The sequence below is a fragment of the Trachemys scripta genome, chromosome 18, assembly GCF_013100865.1.
Source record: "Trachemys scripta elegans isolate TJP31775 chromosome 18, CAS_Tse_1.0, whole genome shotgun sequence".
Lineage (NCBI taxonomy): Eukaryota > Metazoa > Chordata > Testudines > Emydidae > Trachemys > Trachemys scripta.
The window spans coordinates 11,033,342-11,052,288 of record NC_048315.1 but is presented as its reverse complement, the minus strand read 5'-3'; the positions used below and the strand labels follow the sequence as shown (position 1 = coordinate 11,052,288).

The following is an 18,947-nucleotide window of genomic DNA, read 5'->3' as shown; positions in this document are numbered from 1 at the left end:
CCCCCCCGGCGGCCCGACCCCGCGGCCCCGGCCCGGCTCCCGGCCCGGCACTGCGCCCCTGGACTCCGGCCCGGCACCGCGCGCCCGGCACCGCGACCCCGGCCCAGCCCTCCCTCCCGATTTTCCCGGACATGCCCGGCTTTTGGGGATTTCCCCCCGGACGGGGATTTGAGCCCCCAAAAGCCGGACATGTCCGGGAAAATCCGGACGTATGGTAACCCTATGCAATGGTGAGGTCAAGGAGCAAGGGCAGTAGGACCAGGACTAGCGCTAGATTTTCAGATCTGAAGAAGAAGCCAGCTCCTCTTTCCCAAAGTAAATACTGTGCAAAGGATTCTGGAAGAGATGAAGAATCTGGTGGGCCAGATTCTCCTTCGGCACTAATGTAAATCAGGAGTAAAACGCTGACTTCAATGAATTTACACTGGTATAAAGCTGGTGCATTAGACTTGCTATATGTGTATCATATGCATCTAAGCACATGTTGAAGTCAAAGCTGGGGCTTTAAGTTAAACATGTGCTTAAGTTCTTTTCTTAATAAGGATGTGATCACTTATGTGGTTAAAGTGAAGGATGTGCTGAAGTGCTTTGCTGAACAAGGGCATATAGAATCAAAATGGCTAAATCTGAGTTTTTTCCTTTTTTACCATAGAAGAGCGACGGTGTGGAACTTTTAAAGACAGGATCCCCATAAATGTTTGCATGAAGTGTGGGTGTATTTGCATGTGCAAGCAGCAGGAAAGCTAAATGTCCATGACCAAGCATTTAATAGGCGTTCAAAGGGTTGTTCAAGCATACAGAGGGTTTGAATGGCTTGCTGAGCTGCCACTATCTGTACACTTTTAGCAAATGCCTTTTAAAAATCATCTCGATTCTCATCTATGGAAGCGTGTGACAAAACTGCTGAGTGGCTTATCTCTTGCTCTTCCCCAGTGCCTAGCCTCTGATAAGGAGTCAAATATGACGTGTGCCCCATTTGTGCCCACACTACCAACGTTTGCTTACTGAGTGAGATATGAGATTGTCAAAAAGTATTTGCAGATTCAGTCCAAGGGCATAATGGTCCCATTTCTGTTTGCAAACAGAGCTGCAGCTTTTCAGCATAGGTACAATCATAAATTTCCTCTCCTAATTTGGTTTAGAATAAAATTGCATCATTTTCTTAGCAAGTTGGCACCTATGGAAAGCTTGCAAAAGTGTAAGCAAAGCTAAGCAAATGGGCCTGATTTGCTATCCTCTGTCCCCTTTGCAGTCATTTCCACCAATGTGGAAATGACTGCCACTCTCATCTGGTGTGTAAGATACAGTGTGGTGGTGAACTAGGCTCAGTGTTTCAAACTAATGCAAGACACGAAAAGCCCGGTTCTCCTCTTGCTTACATAAGCATCATGCTGGTCAGACTCTACTGACTTGAGGAGCTATTTCTTGTTGCTCTTTCTATATCTGTATCTCAGTGCCCTTTCGCAGGGTTCTCTACTGTCAGTGGAGCTTTGGCCACAGCAAACAAGTGGTAGAACTTGGAACGAATCCTACATCCTGTGGCTAAATATACCTGGTACCTCCCCTAGATGTGTCTAGTGAATGGGCCAAATTCTACTAGTATACTGTGTGTAAAAATGTATCAGAGAATTCATATCCAACAAGGGGAAAGTGTGTGTGTGTGCGGGGGGGGTGGGGGGGCTGAAACCCTAGATCCTCAGGGAGAAATCTTTCTAAAGGTTTCCAAGCAAAGGGGCTATCTGGAGCAGTGCCAGAGGTTCACTGAGTAATGATCTCTCTTTATGCACATACTCAACTTGACCCAGATACAGCACCAACATATAAGCCTCCATGCCTATTATTTGTGCTCCTAACAGAAACAGTCTGTGCTGTGTGAGCATGGATGCCACCCTTGGGGAAAAGGATGGACATGTGCCCCTCATCTTTTTATTATTGTGGGGATATCCCCCAGTGCAGTGCACTCCTGGTAGCCCCAACATTTCTCTGTGGTTGCCTCACTATGCGTGAGGATGGGGTAACCAGTGCTTTCCCACTGGCTGGAATGCAGATGCTCATGCATTCTAACATCGGTTTTGAAGTTAACACAGATGCCCATTTTGAGTGTAGAATTTGGCTCCCTGTGAAGGTTCTTCCCAAGTAAACCACAAACGGGGTTTTACTCTCTCACCCCTACTTCATACTGTGGGCTGGTGTGTCAGCCCCAATGAGGCCCGTGAACGAGTGGAAAAAACTGTCAAGCCAATCAATTACCACATTTCAGGAAATGCTCCCCCAACAACATTAAATGTCAGCTGCCTTGCTCAGCCAGAAAACATGGCTTGGTCGCCAATTTCAGCACAGAGAGTGCATTTTTCACTAAAGTTTCTTGCACATTTGCCAGCCCCAAAGAGAACCCAAGTTAATAAGCGTTCCTTCCCCATTCCTTCAATGCCATTGACTTTAATAGGTTGGCAATTTTTAAATCAAAGGAAGATCTCCGCTTCAACTGCCTGAACTGTTTTGTTTCATCAAGTATATTAAACTGTCAAATCTCTGTACATTTTCAAAATGATTGGAGAATTTCAGATAATAATGTTACTTTATTTACAACATTAAGGTTTCAGCAATATGATGTGATTCTGAAAATGCAGAGCAATTTTCAATCCTGGAGGGAATTTCTAAGAGCTTATTTCCATAAAAATTAATATATAAAATCTTCCTTTTTGGCTTCAAGGTGTGTTGGGGAAGGGAAAAAACAGGAAGCTGGCTTCATCAGTGAACAATTTTCAGCAAATGTACTGCACTCGTTGAGAGCCCCACAACCGTTCTGGGAAACGCACGAGTGCAAAGGGCTGCAACTCTTTATCTTCAGCCCCCTGATTATTCAGATTTTGTGCATAGCTTATGCAGAAAATGGAATGATTGCAAAATAATGTATTCAGCCGCGACTTCCTTTTACTGTTTAATCAACAACTACAATCCATCCCCATTCTGTCAATCTCACCTTCCGTAGTGACACAGCCCCTGATCCAGCAAAGGATTTAAGCACGTGCCTAAACTTAAGCACGTGAACAGTCCCACTGAAGTTCAAAGGGCCCAATTCTCTACTGCTTTACTCCAGTTCTCTGGCAGTGTAGATCCACTGCAGTCAGTGGGCCCACCCACATGCTTAAAGTTAAGCATGTGCTTAAGTGCTCTGCTGGATCCAGCCTTACTGTACCCACAATCCTACTGAAACAAATGGGACTTCTTGGGGCTCATGGGGTGAAATCCTGGCTCCATTGATATCACTGGGAGTTTTGCCATTGAATTCAGTGGAGCCAGGAGAAAGTTACTACCTGACATGCCCCAAAATGGCAGAATCTAGCAGCTTATATTAAGCTCCTACTTGTGTAAACATTTGCAGGATCAGGGCCTGCAAGCCCTTACTGCTCATATGAGTAGCTTACTTGCACCAGAGTCCCATTAATATCAACGCCCATGCCCTTAAACATTCGTTTTCTAGTTAACAGAGCTCTAATTATTTTTGTTTGCCTTCCTTACAGCATTTTCTTCACCACTTACATAAACGCATCCTAACCCTAGCCTCTAAAACTCTTTTTTATTATAAACCCATTCAATTAATGAATTACCAAGAGATCAAGAGCATATATAATTAGTTCAACTCTGATCACGGCTAAACCTTTGATGCAGCTTTCCTTGAGACAGGGGAACACAGTTGCGACTACCCAAAAAGCACAGAGAAGCACTAACATGTGCAAAGAAAGGCAGTGCGCGTCATCGAAAAAAGTGAATCCCTCAAGTGCTACTGCTGATCTGAGGTTTGTTTGAAAATAAGCCTGTTCATTTTGCAACCAAGTCAAACATCATTTAGCAAATTTCTATCAACTGGCCTGTTCTAAGAGTAAAAAGGAAAATACCTTTAAATTAGCTGTCCCTCTGAAATAAAATCTCTGCTTATTTTACCTTGCAAGGTCTTTGGGCAGGGAACAATTCTTATACACTATACAAACATATAGCACAATGGGGCCGTGACCCTGAATGGGTTCTCTAGGAGCTACTGGAATATAAATAAAGCGAATGGAGCTACGATGATTTACACAGATGAAAATCTGGCCCATTTCCTATTATCTTACTGAGTTAAGACAAGTTCCAATTCCCAATGAAGTCAACAGAAAGCCTCCCATATTCTTCAGTGAGAGCTGGATCTGATGCCTAAGGGCCTTATCTTAACCAAGTACTCATGAATTAGCTTTTCTGAAAACCAAGCCCCTTTAAGGTGTCCCAAAAACAGAAGCACCCAAAATCACCAGTCATTTATGAAAATGTAGGCATTAGTGTTTGAGTGCATGTTTATGATAACCTTTCTTCTTCAGGGTTTTCCATACAATCATCTCAGAAATTGACAAGCAATAATTACACCTCACAAGTGGATTAGTTAAACCCTATTAAACCCATGTGGACATTTTTATTCCCAATTAAAGTGGTCTTAATTCGGTTTAGTTTAATTCACTTCTAAACTGAATAAAGGCCACTTTAATTCTGAATAAGAGTGTCCGCACAGAGATTTAATGTGGTTTAACTAATTCATTTAAAATTCACACTTTTAGGTAGTTCAGATTGATTTCCCTGCATGTCCCTGTGTACAAAAGGGCAAAGTTGGGAATAGAACCCAGGAGTCCTTCAATTCAGTGCTTTGCTCTACCCCTTATTCCCACACACTCCCTATATTGGTATTACATATGCTCGCACACGTACTATGGTAATTAATTAACACAGAACAACGCTTCAGTGGCATTTTCTCAAAACACATTGAACTGAGGAGGTGGCATAAAGGATATGTTGGCTGGGAAAAGACTTCCCACTCCCCATCAAGGGATAAAAGCTGCTAAAATTACTCTACCTAGTGATTATGAAGATTTTGTTTTTCATGCCTTCATAGTTTTAATCACTTTGTGTTACTAGAAGACAAATTAATTGAATGTTTGGTTTACTCCATGTCATCTGGTTTTAGGCTAAATCTGACCACAAAACGATTCTTCCTCTGCACAAAGATACAACCCAACTTGGATGGGGGGGATGGACTGCCTCTCAATAGAAAATGCCTGGGCCAAATGCCCCACTCCATTACACCAGTTCATCTTTACTCAAGTCAACGGAGTGAGTTATGCAGATGTAAACCCAGCTGATTGAGAATGTATGCCAAGGCCAAGACCGTAACAGGGTTCAAAAAAGAACTAGATAAATTAATGGAGGATAGGTCCATCAATGGCTATTAGCCAGGATGGACAGGGGTGGTGTCCCTAGCCTCTGTTTGCCAGAAGCTGGGAATGGGCGACAGGGGATGGATCACTTGATGATTACCTGTTGTGTTCGTTCCCTCTGGGGCACCTGGCACTGGCCACTGTTGGAAGACAGGATACTGGGCTAGATGGACCCTTGGTCTGACCCAATAGGGCCACTCTTACATTCTTATGACCCCTATGTCAGTCTACAGGCCAATAAATAAGTAGCAGAACTTTATTAGCCACTGTGTGGTCATTTGCACCAGTGCAAAGTGGGTGTAAGATGTTACTAAGTCAGAATTCTCCACTCAGGGTTTATCTAAACACACAAGTGGAATCACTTTAACGATGCCATTATAGGGGCAGTACAACCCCCTTAGGGTATGTCTACATTGCAATCAGATGTGTGATTGTATAGGCAAGGTGCTGAATTTGAATCTCTAAGGGAAGTTTTGCCTTATTTAGCATCAATTTCAGGTTTGTACTTGTTAGTCAATATGATATGTCACTTTATTTTCTGCTGGCCCACTGGATGGTCACTTAGGATTGGTTTCCCTGTACATCATCTTTAATGGCAGAATTCTGATTTCTCCCCCACATAAGCAATAATAATTAGACCGGATATGCCACGGTGAGGTTCTTTTGAAGAAATCTGTCCTTTGGAAACTAATTTTTGAATCCACAGCTCCAAAGACACTAAGCATCTCTATTTACTGCATAAATTAACACTCACACAGAGAGAGAGAGAAAAGTGAAATGAGAACTGTTCTTACTTTCTTGGAGCAAAATTCAGAGCACATCTCCACTGTCAAATTGGACTGTATCAAAGAGGCTGGAAAGGTGACTGTTAAATTTTCTGGAGCTCTAAAACATCCTCGATAGATAACATTCCTCCCTGCGGGGATATGAAATAGGTTTCTCTTGAGAAAACAGCATCCGTAGTAGCCTGTCACTATCACAAAAGACAATATTCATTTTGAATCTTTAAAACAATTCTCCATATATATGTATTTTCAGAGTACTTTAGAAATAAGAGAAATAGAGAGAGACACTAGGAAAATGCATTGCAAGTCCTGCTATACTGAAAGGAACACACCCCTTTAGCCCTGTACTAACTATTGAAAGAAGGGCTGCAGAGAAGAATTTAAATTAAATTCCGCTGGTGGAGGGCATTGCTATTGTTTGCAAGCCCCAGTTTTCTTTTGAAGATATTTTCCCCTTGAAAGGCTTAAAAGCCCTGATAAAAATCTAAAAAGCTTCCCATGATCTGCACCAGAAAAGAAACGGAATTTAAATGAATTCAGAAGTCCCTTTAGGGACCCACCTTTCTGCACATCTGTTCAGTTATGAAGATGTCACCCCCGCCCCCCATTCACTTGCATTCTTTTCAGATCAGACGAGCTCACTGCAGCCTTCAAAATCTAAACTCAGCTTTTACAAGTCATTCAGGGAGAATGCAAGCTCTTTGCTGAAATCCTGAGGGCCAGATTCTGATCTCCATTGCACCAGTGTAAATGCTCAGTAACTAAAGAGGTCAGCAAAGTTACTCCAGATTTACAGATGAGTAACTGAGATCTGAGTCTTGCTAGTACTTACAGTGTAGTGTTCTGTCCCACTTACCATACAAGGATAAATGTCCCTTTGCAAAGTTGTCCTGGAAATATACTAGCCTAGTCATGCAATTGGCTTTCCTACTCTTTGAGAAGGTGAAAGATGATACAGAAAGTAATAATATTTTACTAACCCAGTCGCATAACAACAGTATCTACTTTTTACATCACGTTTAACCCTAGATCTCAAAGCACTTTACAAAGGAGGCAAATATTATTCTTCCCATTTTACTGATGGGAAAACTGAGGCACATGGAAATGAAACAACTTGCCCAAGCTCAAGTGAGAGACCTGGGAATAGCACGCAGGTCTGCTGAGTCCTAGTCCAGTGATCTATCAACTAGACAATAGTATGTCTACCAAAAAAACAAAAACCCATGGTAAATGGGCAAATATAGTTAATATTGGACTGAACTAATAGGAGATGTAGTTTGGGGCCTTGATGAGATTACATGCATATGACTGTCTGGCAACATGGCCTAGATTTCAATTTCAGTTACGCAGTGTGAATTTAGAGTAAATCCACAGATTTCCATGGAGTTGCTCCTCAGTGACAAAGGAGTATATGCAAATAGAATCTGGACCCTAATATTTTACCTTTCTCAGTGGGAGGAAGAAATCAGAGATGCAATCACTGAGATGTGATTTTTAAGGTGATGTGTTTGTTTCTCAGTGGGGATCTGCAGAGACCAGAGTGCCGGTATCATCTCACTCTCACAAAATCTTTTGTTCATAAAATCATAGATTTTTAAGGCCAGAAGGGATCATTCAACCATCTAATCTGACCTCCTGTATTGCACAGGCCAAAGAATTTCACCCAATTACCCTGTATTGAGCCCAATAACTTGTCTGACAAAAGCATCTCTTCCATAAGCATTCAGTCTTGATTTGAATCTATCACTTCAAGGGATAATCACTTTAACTGTTTAAAATGTGTTCCTTATTTCCAATGTGAATTTGTCTGGCTTTAACTTCCAGCCTTTTGTTCTTGATATGTCTTTCTCCATTAGATTAAACAGCCCCTTAGTACCCAGTATTATCTCACCAGGAGTTTATTTCTCCATGGTAGCTTTACACCATAATCAAGTCACCTCTTGATCTTCTTTTTGATAAGCTAAACTGTTGTGTTGGCATCTCAACAGCTTGATGATCTGCATATAGTGATCACCATTTAAAAGAATCGTGTACCACTCAGCCATCTCCCTATTTTAAATATGAGAAAATACTATGCGAGCCCAGATACCACTCTACAGTATCTGGTGCCAAATGCTGACCTTGCAATGGTAACCACTCCGTTTGCAGAACTGAATGATTATTTTTTTAATGCTGAGACTTTCAAAGTGACCTACAGGATTTGGATGCCTAACTACTGTTAGAAATGAATGGGAAAATGGCATGTTCAGATGGTACTGGCCAGCTATGAAATTCCCAGGCAAAAAGTATCTTTTTGTTTCTTTGTTTTTATTTCAGGAGGGAACAAAATATGTTCAGTGTGCCCCCAAAAAAGTGGATTCCAAGATATAGTCAACAGGAATAAGAAAACAAGGAGTAAAACAGTCAGGAGCAGGATACACACTAGCATGATAAGATTACAGGAGGCAAAGGGTCTGATCCATTCTATTCTTCATAGGTTTTCAGAACACTGTAGAGCACTAAGTTACATGAGCAAGATCTGTCGGGTGGTTCATTCTCTCTCTCATCCTCGCCCCAGGAGAACTGCATGTGCAGTGGAGCTTTAGGGTTTATTTTTAAATGTCCACACTTCTGTGTTTATACGCGAGAAGTTGGGTTGAAGAAATACACTCTGCCCTTGGGGTGGAAGGTGCAGAGATTTGTGATGGTCCTCCATTTCTGTGGGAGTTCGTTCCACAGCCTTGAGTCAGCCCCTGAGACAGTCTGGCTCCTGCACAGAGGAGTGCACCCTTATGGTAGATTTTGATCTCACGCACACTTGTGCAGGGTCTAATATTATAGTTCAGTGACGTTACTGCTGATCTACACCAGCAAGAGAAGAGCTGCAGGTTCAGCATTTATGTGTGTGAGTGTCTTTAATTCCCCACCAGCAACATGTGTTCTCTTTGCTGCATTTAAAGACAAATCAAGTCCATATCCCTTGCTAGATCTCTCTATACATACACATGCATCTTCCCCCATCCAGGCCAGGTCTTCACTTCAATATCATAAGTACCCCATTTGTCCCAAGACAAAAGTGAATATTTTCCAAGCAATTCATAATGAACTGGGCCATGTAACCCTGCTGCATAGCTTTGACAATTTACAGTTGTGCTATCTGAGAGGGGTTGGGACTAATGTTTCCTAGAAGTAATTTATTTTATTCCAGTAAGGAAGCTGCGTCTGTGTGCCATGGCTTTTGATGTGCTGTGCTTGGTTAGATAGGGTCAGAGGATGATGATCTTATCATGTGATCTGAACACACCATCACTGTCACATTGCCCGCTTTCAGTCCTGTATAGCATGGCACTGCTGAGAATCATACGTAGATAAATGTGGGGTGGAAGGGGGGGGGAGGGTAGGAGGGAGATGGCAAAGATATAGGGAGAACATCAGAGAAAGAAAGACCGAGATAAGAGAATGACAGAGGTAAAGACAGGAACTGCTGGAATTCCATACTGATTTCCCTCCTCCACCCAAAAGAAAAGAAAGTCCAATTCAAAGTACTAGCTCAAGATGAACTATTGTTCCATCTACTGCAGCAGTATAATTATTTACAAGGTGTATTAGAAAGGCATGCAGAGGCCTCATTGTGCTAAGCACTGTACAAATGAGATGACATGGTGGTTGCCCCCAGAGCTTTCAATCAGCTGTCCCCCTATGAGAACATGCCAATGTGCATCACACCAGCTGATTATAAAGAACAGCCATCCTATGTGCCTATATGTTATAAGGCTAGAACTGGGCAAAGCTATTAAGGCTTACTAGTTTAGATAAGGACAAAACTTATCTGATTTGTACCACACATTTTGATGTCTCTTCTCACTCTTCCCTTTTCCTTCTTCCTATCCTACTCTTCCTTTCCACCATTTGAAACAACCAGAAGCTCCCCCGCCCCCATCCCATCGGTCTCTTCCATTCCCCCCCCACCAATCCTCTCCTTTATCTCCAGTAGATCCCTTTGATATTCTAGCTCTTTTTGCATGGCCCCAAACAGAACCCCTAACCAAGAACACTTCCCCAGTCCTGCACTAACTTCCATCCCCCAACAGGTCCCCAACCTTTGGTGACACCATAGCTGGAAGGAGTGGCAGTGAAGGGGAATGAGGTTGTCAAAACTGCATTCTCTCACTTGCTCTTTCTCTCCGCTCTGTTCAAATCTGTTTGGGGCCAGATCTTCAGCTGGTGAAGAACAACCAAGATCTGCTGAGCTCTGGTTCCAAGTGTTTCCTTGAATCAGAGGTGTAATACATTATGGTCCTGATCCTTAGCTGGTCTATATCAGTGATGATTCACGCTGGCTGAGGTATCAATTCCTTCCATTCAAGTACCCCCGTCTGGGGAAGGGTGACTCCGGTTGATAATTGCCTCGCAAATGCTGGAAGGGGAGATTGGGCTGTTCTGTGAATTTGAGCTCTGCTTCAAATCCCAAAATAGAGGTTACTTGTGCTTACGGCCTGACTTTTGCTCAATTACACAGTACAGTTCCCTATAAATAGTAGGTTTCAGAGTCGCAGCCGTGTTAGTCTGTATCCGCAAAAAGAACAGGCGTACTTGTGGCACCTTAGAGACTAACAAATTTATTTGAGCATAAGCTTTCGTGGGCTAAGCTTTCATGGGCTACAGCCCACTTCATCGGATGCATACAATGGAACTTATATGTTCCATTCTATGCAGCCGATGAAGTGGGCTGTAGCCCACGAAAGCTTATGCTCAAATAAATTCGTTAGGTGCCACAAGTACTCCTGTTCTTCCTATAAATAGTAGTGCTGTCAGACCTTACCATGGTATATGTAGGCTAAAACCTGCCGGTATTAATAGAGAAGGCCTGAATTAGGACATTTGATCATTTTTGGTGGAAAGACTTTGGCCTCGATTCTGGATTGTGGTACGACGACCTTCCACTACATCATTGATGGATTATAGGTCTAACGCCAACAAAGCCAACCATAGGAGGATCACCTCAGGGCAAGGGATCTTCTGGTGGCATAGTGTTTGTGATGGGGCTCCTGCTCTGCCTTTGCCCTCCCTATCCTTTGTTTCCAATCATTTAACCAGTTACTGATCCATGAGAGGACCTTCTCTCTTCTCACGACAGCTTACTTTGTATAAGAGCCTTTGGTGAGAGACTTGTCAAAGGCTTTTTTCAAGTCCAAATACACTATATCACCTGGACTGCCCTTGCCCACATGTTTGACACCCTCAAATTATTCCAATAGATTGTTGAGGTATGATTTCCCTTTACAACAGCTGTGCTGACTCTTCCCCAACAAAGCATGTTAATCTAGGTAGCTGATAATTCTGGTCTTTGCTATAGTTTGAACCAATTTGCCTGGTACTGAAGTTAGGCTTACCGGCCTGTAATTGCCAGGATCGCCTCTGGAGCCTTTTTTAAAAACCGGTGTCATGTGTTCTTATGTTCTTACTAGCACGAACAGCAAGGGAGAATAACTTTATCTGGAGATATGCATCAAAAGAATACATCTCAAAGGTACACAGTACAATAATAAGAAGGGGAAAGAACCCTTTTGTTATCCATTACTGAGGGAACAGAAAGGTCAGTACTCACTGCATTGCATGAATGGTGGGTACCCAGTCCTGTGGGGTAGTGACATTGAAAGGTTGCTGTAGGAAGAAACTTATCTGAGTCAAGGATTGTAGCCTGTTGAGTTAAGTTTTAGTCATGGGGAAGTCTGACTGTACTTTTGTTTTATTTGTAACCATTTTCTGTTTCTATTATCACTTAAATCTGTTACTAAACATATTCTTATTTTATGATAAATTCATCTCAGTGTTGTTACATTCAAGTGAGATGTGCCTCCTTAGCTGAGCCAGCAAGCTGGTGTGTATATTCTGTCTCTTTGGAGGCAGTGGACTTGATCATTTCTGTGATCAGTGACGGGCTGGATGCTGCAGGGAGATGCTTCTGGAGCAATGGGAAGCTGAAGTACACCAAGGGTTAACCTGCGAGTCAAAGTTAGGACTGGTGGAGTCCTAAGGAGTTTGCTTGGCCGGCTAACCGACTGGGCTGGTAGGGAGCTGCCACACAGTCTAGCACCAGCTCCCTTTTATGCTGCGGCAGAGGGGAAACAGGGTGACTCACATTTCTGGACATCCCAAGAAAGCATCTCAGCAACCCCCACTCTGAGCTGTGTGGTCCTCTGCCATAGTTCTTTGTTCCTCTAACCAGTGATACCCTTAAAGATGACCTGTAACTTTAACAGAGGATATAGCACCAGTTACATTGCAGAAAGGCCTTGTCCTATCTGTGGGGCCACTCAAGAAATGTGCAAGCAAAATAACAAGCTGCGGGAGAAAGAGCTCTCCCTAGGAGCAGACTGTTACAAACAGCACAGCACCAGAAAAAAGCATACGTTTCCCTGCTGCCCATGATGCTCTTGAAAGACTCATTGCTTCCCACATTAATATTTGATTGATGAAACAAAAGTTTTATGAACATACAGAGAATCCTATCAAATCTGATCTGGACCAGAGCTCCAGCAGCCTACACCTACATTCTCAAGGGACCGGAGAGCAGCAGTACACAGCCAACAGATAATAATTTAAGCATATTGCATTGTTCTGTCTTAGTCTTCCTGATTTGCAAGGGAGAAATCTATAAATAGATGGCCAAATTCTGCCCCTATGTAAATGATGGGCTCTGTTGTGTTTAACTGTAGCTACACGCTGGTAACAGGGCCAAGGTACGTTCCTCCAGCCGGGGCTATTGTTTACCACTGGTTCCGTGTGTGTGTTATGCATCCCCCACTGTGCCCAATCTACAGAAGATGTGAGTCTGTTACAGCTCTCAGCTCAAGGTATAGAGCTTTAAAGCTGTAGAGACTGCTGATTTTTGCTCTGGAGGGTCCTGACTCAGTCAAGATGGCAGTTGTTGCACTACCTGATCCTAGGAGGCCTTGCAAAGGAGCACAAGGGATGGGTGGAAGCCCCTTCAAGCCTCCCCCCCCCACCCCCGGCCTGATATGTACTCTGTTTTTATATAAGACCCGTGCAAAAGGCATTCACACTCCCCTATTGTTCCGAAGGCCTTCCCCCAAACAAAATGAGTGGGAAGAAGAGTGGTGATCCCAAACCACAGAGAGCCTCACTTGTTTGTGCTCATTCTTTTGACTCATTGATGAATTCTGAGACCCAGCTTAACTTAGAGTCATAGAGTTTAAGGCCAGAAGGGACCACTAGATCATGATCTCCCGCATATTGCAGGCCACCAGCACCACCTCGCACACTAATCCCAGCAACCAAAATGAGACCAGAACATTACAGCCAGAAGAAGACTAAACTATTAGGTACCGCAGGCAGAGAATAGGAGGGACTGAGCTGCATCAGTATTTGACAGGAAAATGATTAAGTGAGATACACCCGGAAAATCCTGGCAGGTGACCCACACCCCTACTGCAGAGGAAGGCAAACTTCCCCCAAGATCGCTGCCAATATGACCTGGGGGAAATTCCTTCGTGACCCCGCCCCCCCGCCAGATTCCTTGCACACCTTGAGTAATACCTTACTCTTTGAACAGACCCACTGAAGTCAGCAAGACTACTGGGCAAGTAAGATACTAATCAAGGTAAATAAGGATAGCAGAATAGAGCCCTGGAAGCTCTGTAGAATGAAGGGATCTATTGAAGTGGCGATCAATTAGACCCTGAGCATGTGAGCAAGAACCAGCCAGTCAAGCATCCGAGAGAGACTGTTCAGTGCCGCTTCAGAGCCCTGGCCCATGCCTTCCAGCATCCCAGCTTAGGCTCTACGTTCTGTTCTCTGAGCACCCAGAGCATCATGCTAATGCCTCCATTTGCACCAAACACCCTCACCAAGACAGGTGCCAGGATCACTTCATGGAATGCAGCTACACTGCAGGACAGGGACTCTCCTTTCTAAATGGCACAGAGAGGCCAGGACGTGGTTCTAACTTCACAGATAGGAATTCCTCCAGCATAAGGGGCATATGATATTGCTCATACTATATAATATTCATCTAAGTGCATAGGGCCAGCAGATTGGCTATGTATCCCTTAAATCACACTAGCCTTATTCCGAGGCCTTAAGGGATGCATAGACCTCTGCAAATAAGTGAATTTCACTGGCACTGACTACTTATAAATGCTGATAAATATCCCACTGAAGTGATCCCCAGCTGGCCATCAGAAAGAAAAGTCAACATTGAAAAGAAGTGGATTCTAGTAATGTATTTTTTTTACTGAAAGAAGGAACAGACCAACTTTCCTGCTGCCTTTGTCAACGGTGGATGGATCAGTCTCGCAATTAATCAGTAACTAGTTTATTATTTTCCTTAGAGTTTTAAGCAACTAAGTTTAGGTACCTTAGTTTGACAGTGTTGGTGCAAATATTTCTCTTGATAATGATTAACTTCCACCCAGTGGACAAATTCACATTTGCATAATTCTTTTTCATTCGGAATCAGAACGAAATGTCGGAAATGTGAAATTTTCAGTGGTATGAACCAAAATGGAATATTTGAAAACTTCCAGGCTGGCAAACTGGCGCCCTGGGAGCCAGCTGTGCTGCTTGGAGCCGGGCAACCTAGAGAGCCTTGGGGTACGTCTACACTGCGCACTTAGCCCAGGCTCTGACTCAGCTTTGACCCCAAATCCCCCTTCCGTCCACACACAAATCAGTCTGACTTGGGTCAGCAAGCACTGAAGACCCAGGTCCTAGGATCCTGCTAGGGAGGAGGATCAGAGCCCAAGCCCCAGTCATTTTGCAGTGTGGACGCAGCTCAAGCAGCACACCCGAATCATGGACACATAAACATGGCTGTAAGACCCAGGTCCAGTAATTTTAAACCCAAGTTTACACTATGGTGTGGATGCTCAAGCACACGTCCACAAGCTCAGGTCTCACAGACCCCGGCTTAGTGTGCAGTGGAGACCTACCTTTGGAGCTCAGGGAGCCCATCAGCTGGGCTTCTAGGGAGTCAGGTGGCCCACGGAGGCTAGGAATCCAGAAAATCCATTGGGTTGGCTGCTAGGGAGCCTGAGAACCTCGGCATTGCAGCTGTCCACCACCTCGTGGGCTGATTTGCAGGCTGGTGAGAAACTAAGGAGGCTGGCCTGCCTGCCTGGTTCCCATGGAAAGTTTAGATACAATAGACACATTCCTGTGTTTTGATTCTCTCAAACCAGCATTATCTGATGAGAAAACTGTTCCACTGGAAAAATTTGGACCTGCTCTACCACTGACCCTTTGGGCCAGGTTAGAGGCAAAATAGTGGGCAAGCAGGCAGAAGCAGCAATAGCATGCACTGTATCTGCTTTGTGGATTATATTCCATAGATCACTTCATTCTACATAGCTTCCAGGACTATATTCTGCTATCCTTATTTACCTTCATTAGTATCTTACTTGGCCAGTAGTCTTGCTGATTTCAATGGGACCATTCAAAGAGAAAAATCTTAGTCAAGGTGAGCAAAGGCATTACAATCTGTCTCTTAAACACACGCGCACACACACACACACACACACACCCTACCTTCAGAATTAAACAGTGATGCAAATCCTGGGAAACTTGCCAATGTGCCTGTCAGCCTGACATTAGCAATTTAGGTCTGTGTACCTGTGATCTATAATTAATGTGTAGCAGTGTGCATTATTGTACAAATCTTGACTCTTCTTTCACCATATATGCTGATGCAACCTTAGGTCTTTGTTGTTTTGTTCTCAGCAAATAGCAACGTGAAGAAATCAGAAGGTTTGTAAAAGTAAAGTCTGCTCAGCTGCTTAGACATTTATGTGGTTTGTGTTGGTCTGAAGGTTTATCTATTTTATCTCCCATGATAAGTCCTAATTGAATGGCAAACAAGAATTGGCAAAACTCAAAATTAGGCAAAACTCCCCACAAACCCCAGCTATTAGGCGAATTAGCAAATCTTTGTGTCAGATCATTACCAGCTCTCATCTAGAAGAGACAGAGGCATATTCCTCTACCACTGAAAACGTATTGATTTTGTTTAAGAGAAAGTTTGGGGCGAGAATGGTACTGTACATGCATTCTCTTAAGCGAATGGCAGAAGAAATAGGTTTCCCAAATTTCTAATACACTTGCATTTTGCCCTGTGATAATGAATGCAAGACAGATTTTTTTTGCAGATGAACTCTCGTTGAGGTGACAGTCGTAATGCTCTATATTTTACTGGTTCCCATGGTTACTCAAACTCTTTATGTAGCAACTCTGATGCAACTGAGTCAGATGTTTCACACTCCTCCTAAATAACCAGTTGAACGACCATCCGAGCTGAGCTGTATACTTGCCCCTGCCATAAGTGGACATCATGGCCCAGCTTCTCAAAGTCTTAGGCACCTCACTCTTACTGAAATCAATGGGAATTAGTTGCCTAAGTAACATTGGAGATATGGGCTCATGCCCTTCCACGCATCTTTCAAATGTCAGCTGTCACTTTCCATGTTTAAAACCCCAGTGAAGGATTCTCTGGAGCAGGATGGGAGGGTGGAATGGTATTTTTTTCCCCCACTGATGTCTGATGCTCCCTGTTTGCGGGATGAACCTTACTCAGGAATGCTGAATGCCCTGTCCCTGTTGGGAGAAAATACTCATCAAATAGCTTTACATTACTTACGTCGTTTGGCCCCTGCCCGCAGCTCCTCCACCCTGTAGACAGACAGCCTGTTCACCCCACCACAGATGGAACCTTTCTCTCCTTTACATTCATTGTTGCACTCTTCTTGCTTTGCAGTAGTTACTGGGAGCTTGTTCCCACAGTAACATTCTGCACCATACTCTAAGCCAGCGTAGGTATAAGCCCTGTGGGAAGAAAACAATACTTTGAATACAGCTAGACCCTTTCATTCCAAAGTTTCTCTGTACAGTTGGCAAACTTGGGAAACTTCTATACACAAACTATACACAATGCCCCCCACCACCACAAGAAATGCAGCCAACTCTGGGGAGCAAGGCAGCAACTGTTAAAAACGTGAATAACAATACGGCACAACAGTGGTAGGCAAGAAGTGCAGAATAACATGTCCAGTTGAAAGCAAACAGGGAATTTTGTTAGGTGGAATATAAAGATCCCCATGGCAGTTTGCCGAGTGCACTCAGTTTTAATACCCCGGCTTTTGAAAGAAGTGCTAAGGAAATACACCTCTACCCCGATACAACGCAACCCAATATAACACGAATTCGGATATAACGCGGTAAAGCAGAGCTCTGGGGGGGCGGGGCTGCGCACTCCGGCGGATCAAAGCAAGTTCGATATAACGCGGTTTCACCTATAACGCAGTAAGATTTTTTGGCTCCCGAGGACAGTGTTATATCGGGGTAGAGGTGTATTAATAGTGATATTTTTCCAGGACTTCATTTTCATGTCTTATCCAAATGACACCCCAACAGCACAGTGCCCTGAAGACTATGCTGGGTATTGGTTCAGTAGTGTCTCCTATGGAATCACAGCACCATTTCTTGAAACATGAGCGTTTGTTGGAGGTTTCTCATCCAAGCACTGCTCAGGCCTGAGCCTGTTTAGAATGTCAGATGTGACGACATCGCAGCTCAAGGGGAGATGGGTCCTGGTCCAAGCAAAATATTTCAGCTCCTTTTGTAAAGTATTTGACCACTTAGAGCAGCACAGAAGAAAAGTCCATTTCTGAAGCTATCTTGACTGGCCTTTAAAAGGAGCCACTTTTGATCCAGTTAAGAAACTTTCAAATGGTCAAAATAAAGAACTGGCTATTACTTCAATTTTAGATTAAAGGCTTCCTTTTCTCTTTCAAGGTATAAAAGTGTGCTTCAGTGAACAGTTGCTATATAAAATAAGAAACCACAAAAATAAGTATGAAAGGGCAATCCGCTTTGATTATGGAGGTGTCTGTTAAAAAATTTAACACATGGCTTGGTATATGGAAGTTAACATTTGCATGGATGTAGTTTAACTGGCAGCACAAAATGATGACATATAAGTAGAAAGCCTTTGTCTCTTAAGGTGAAGTCTCTCTCTCTCTCTCTCTCTCTCTCTCTCTCTGAGTTTCTTGCCCACACCAAGACAGACAGAGACACACACACAGCTGTTAGAACACTGGGTGAGATCTGGAGCTATGCTGATTAACATCAGCTGGGGGTCTGGCTCATTATTCTTAAATATATTTCAAACAAGAATCAATAAACTGCTTGTAAAGAGATTCCCACTTAGGTTTCTTTTTGGTGGGGTAAGAGTTAATGGCTAATTCCCTATTGCTGTTCAAGCAAAGCTGTATTATTATTTTCAGTATTATTTATTGTATCTGCCTCTTCAGCTTCCCTCCAGTCTTAATGTAACCTAATGTCATTTAATACTTGTAATCACAATCATTGTTACTAACAATTAATACTGAATACGCTTTGAAGAAGGATGGTTTTGTGATTGAGGCACTGGACTGGGACTCAGGGATCTGGGTTCACTTCCCAACGCTTCTACACATTGTCTCTAGGACTTCAGGCAAATCATTTAATCTCCCTGTGCCTCAATTCTCCAGTTGTAAAATGGGGATAATAATCATTCCTTTCCGTGTGTCCTGAGTCCAATATAAGCATCTGCTCTGGAGTATAATTCCCCTGTGCACCAAGTTAAATCCTGAGCAAGATCAACCCTTCCAATACTCCAAGCTGTCCTGAATCATAAAGTGTCTCACCAGTTTTTATAAGGGGGCTCTGCTAGGCCCTGCTAACCTGAAGCACTAAGCTAGAGGAATTAGCATATCCCAAGAGCAAGTCTCTCGTGGTTACACAGTGACTTTAGGCATTGCCCTGAACAATGGGTAGCACATAAGGGTACTACTGGGATGATAACAACAAGGAGTCTGGTGCACCTTAAAGACTAACAGATTTATTTGGGCTTAAGCTTTCGTGGGTAAAAACCTCACTTCTTCAG

General features: G+C 43.3%; 1 protein-coding gene across 1 annotated transcript in view; it reads right to left on the bottom strand.

The window, feature by feature from the left end:
• Window positions 1–18,947, bottom strand: part of WSCD1 (WSC domain containing 1) — a 55,950-nt gene that overhangs the window by 12,559 nt on the left and 24,444 nt on the right. The window contains exons 4-5 of the mRNA XM_034752520.1: window positions 16,662–16,846; window positions 6,038–6,159 (exon numbers count right to left, since the gene is read on the bottom strand). Of these exons, the coding sequence (XP_034608411.1) occupies window positions 6,038–6,159; window positions 16,662–16,846 (307 nt within the window). The remainder of the gene's footprint in view (window positions 1–6,037; window positions 6,160–16,661; window positions 16,847–18,947) is intronic.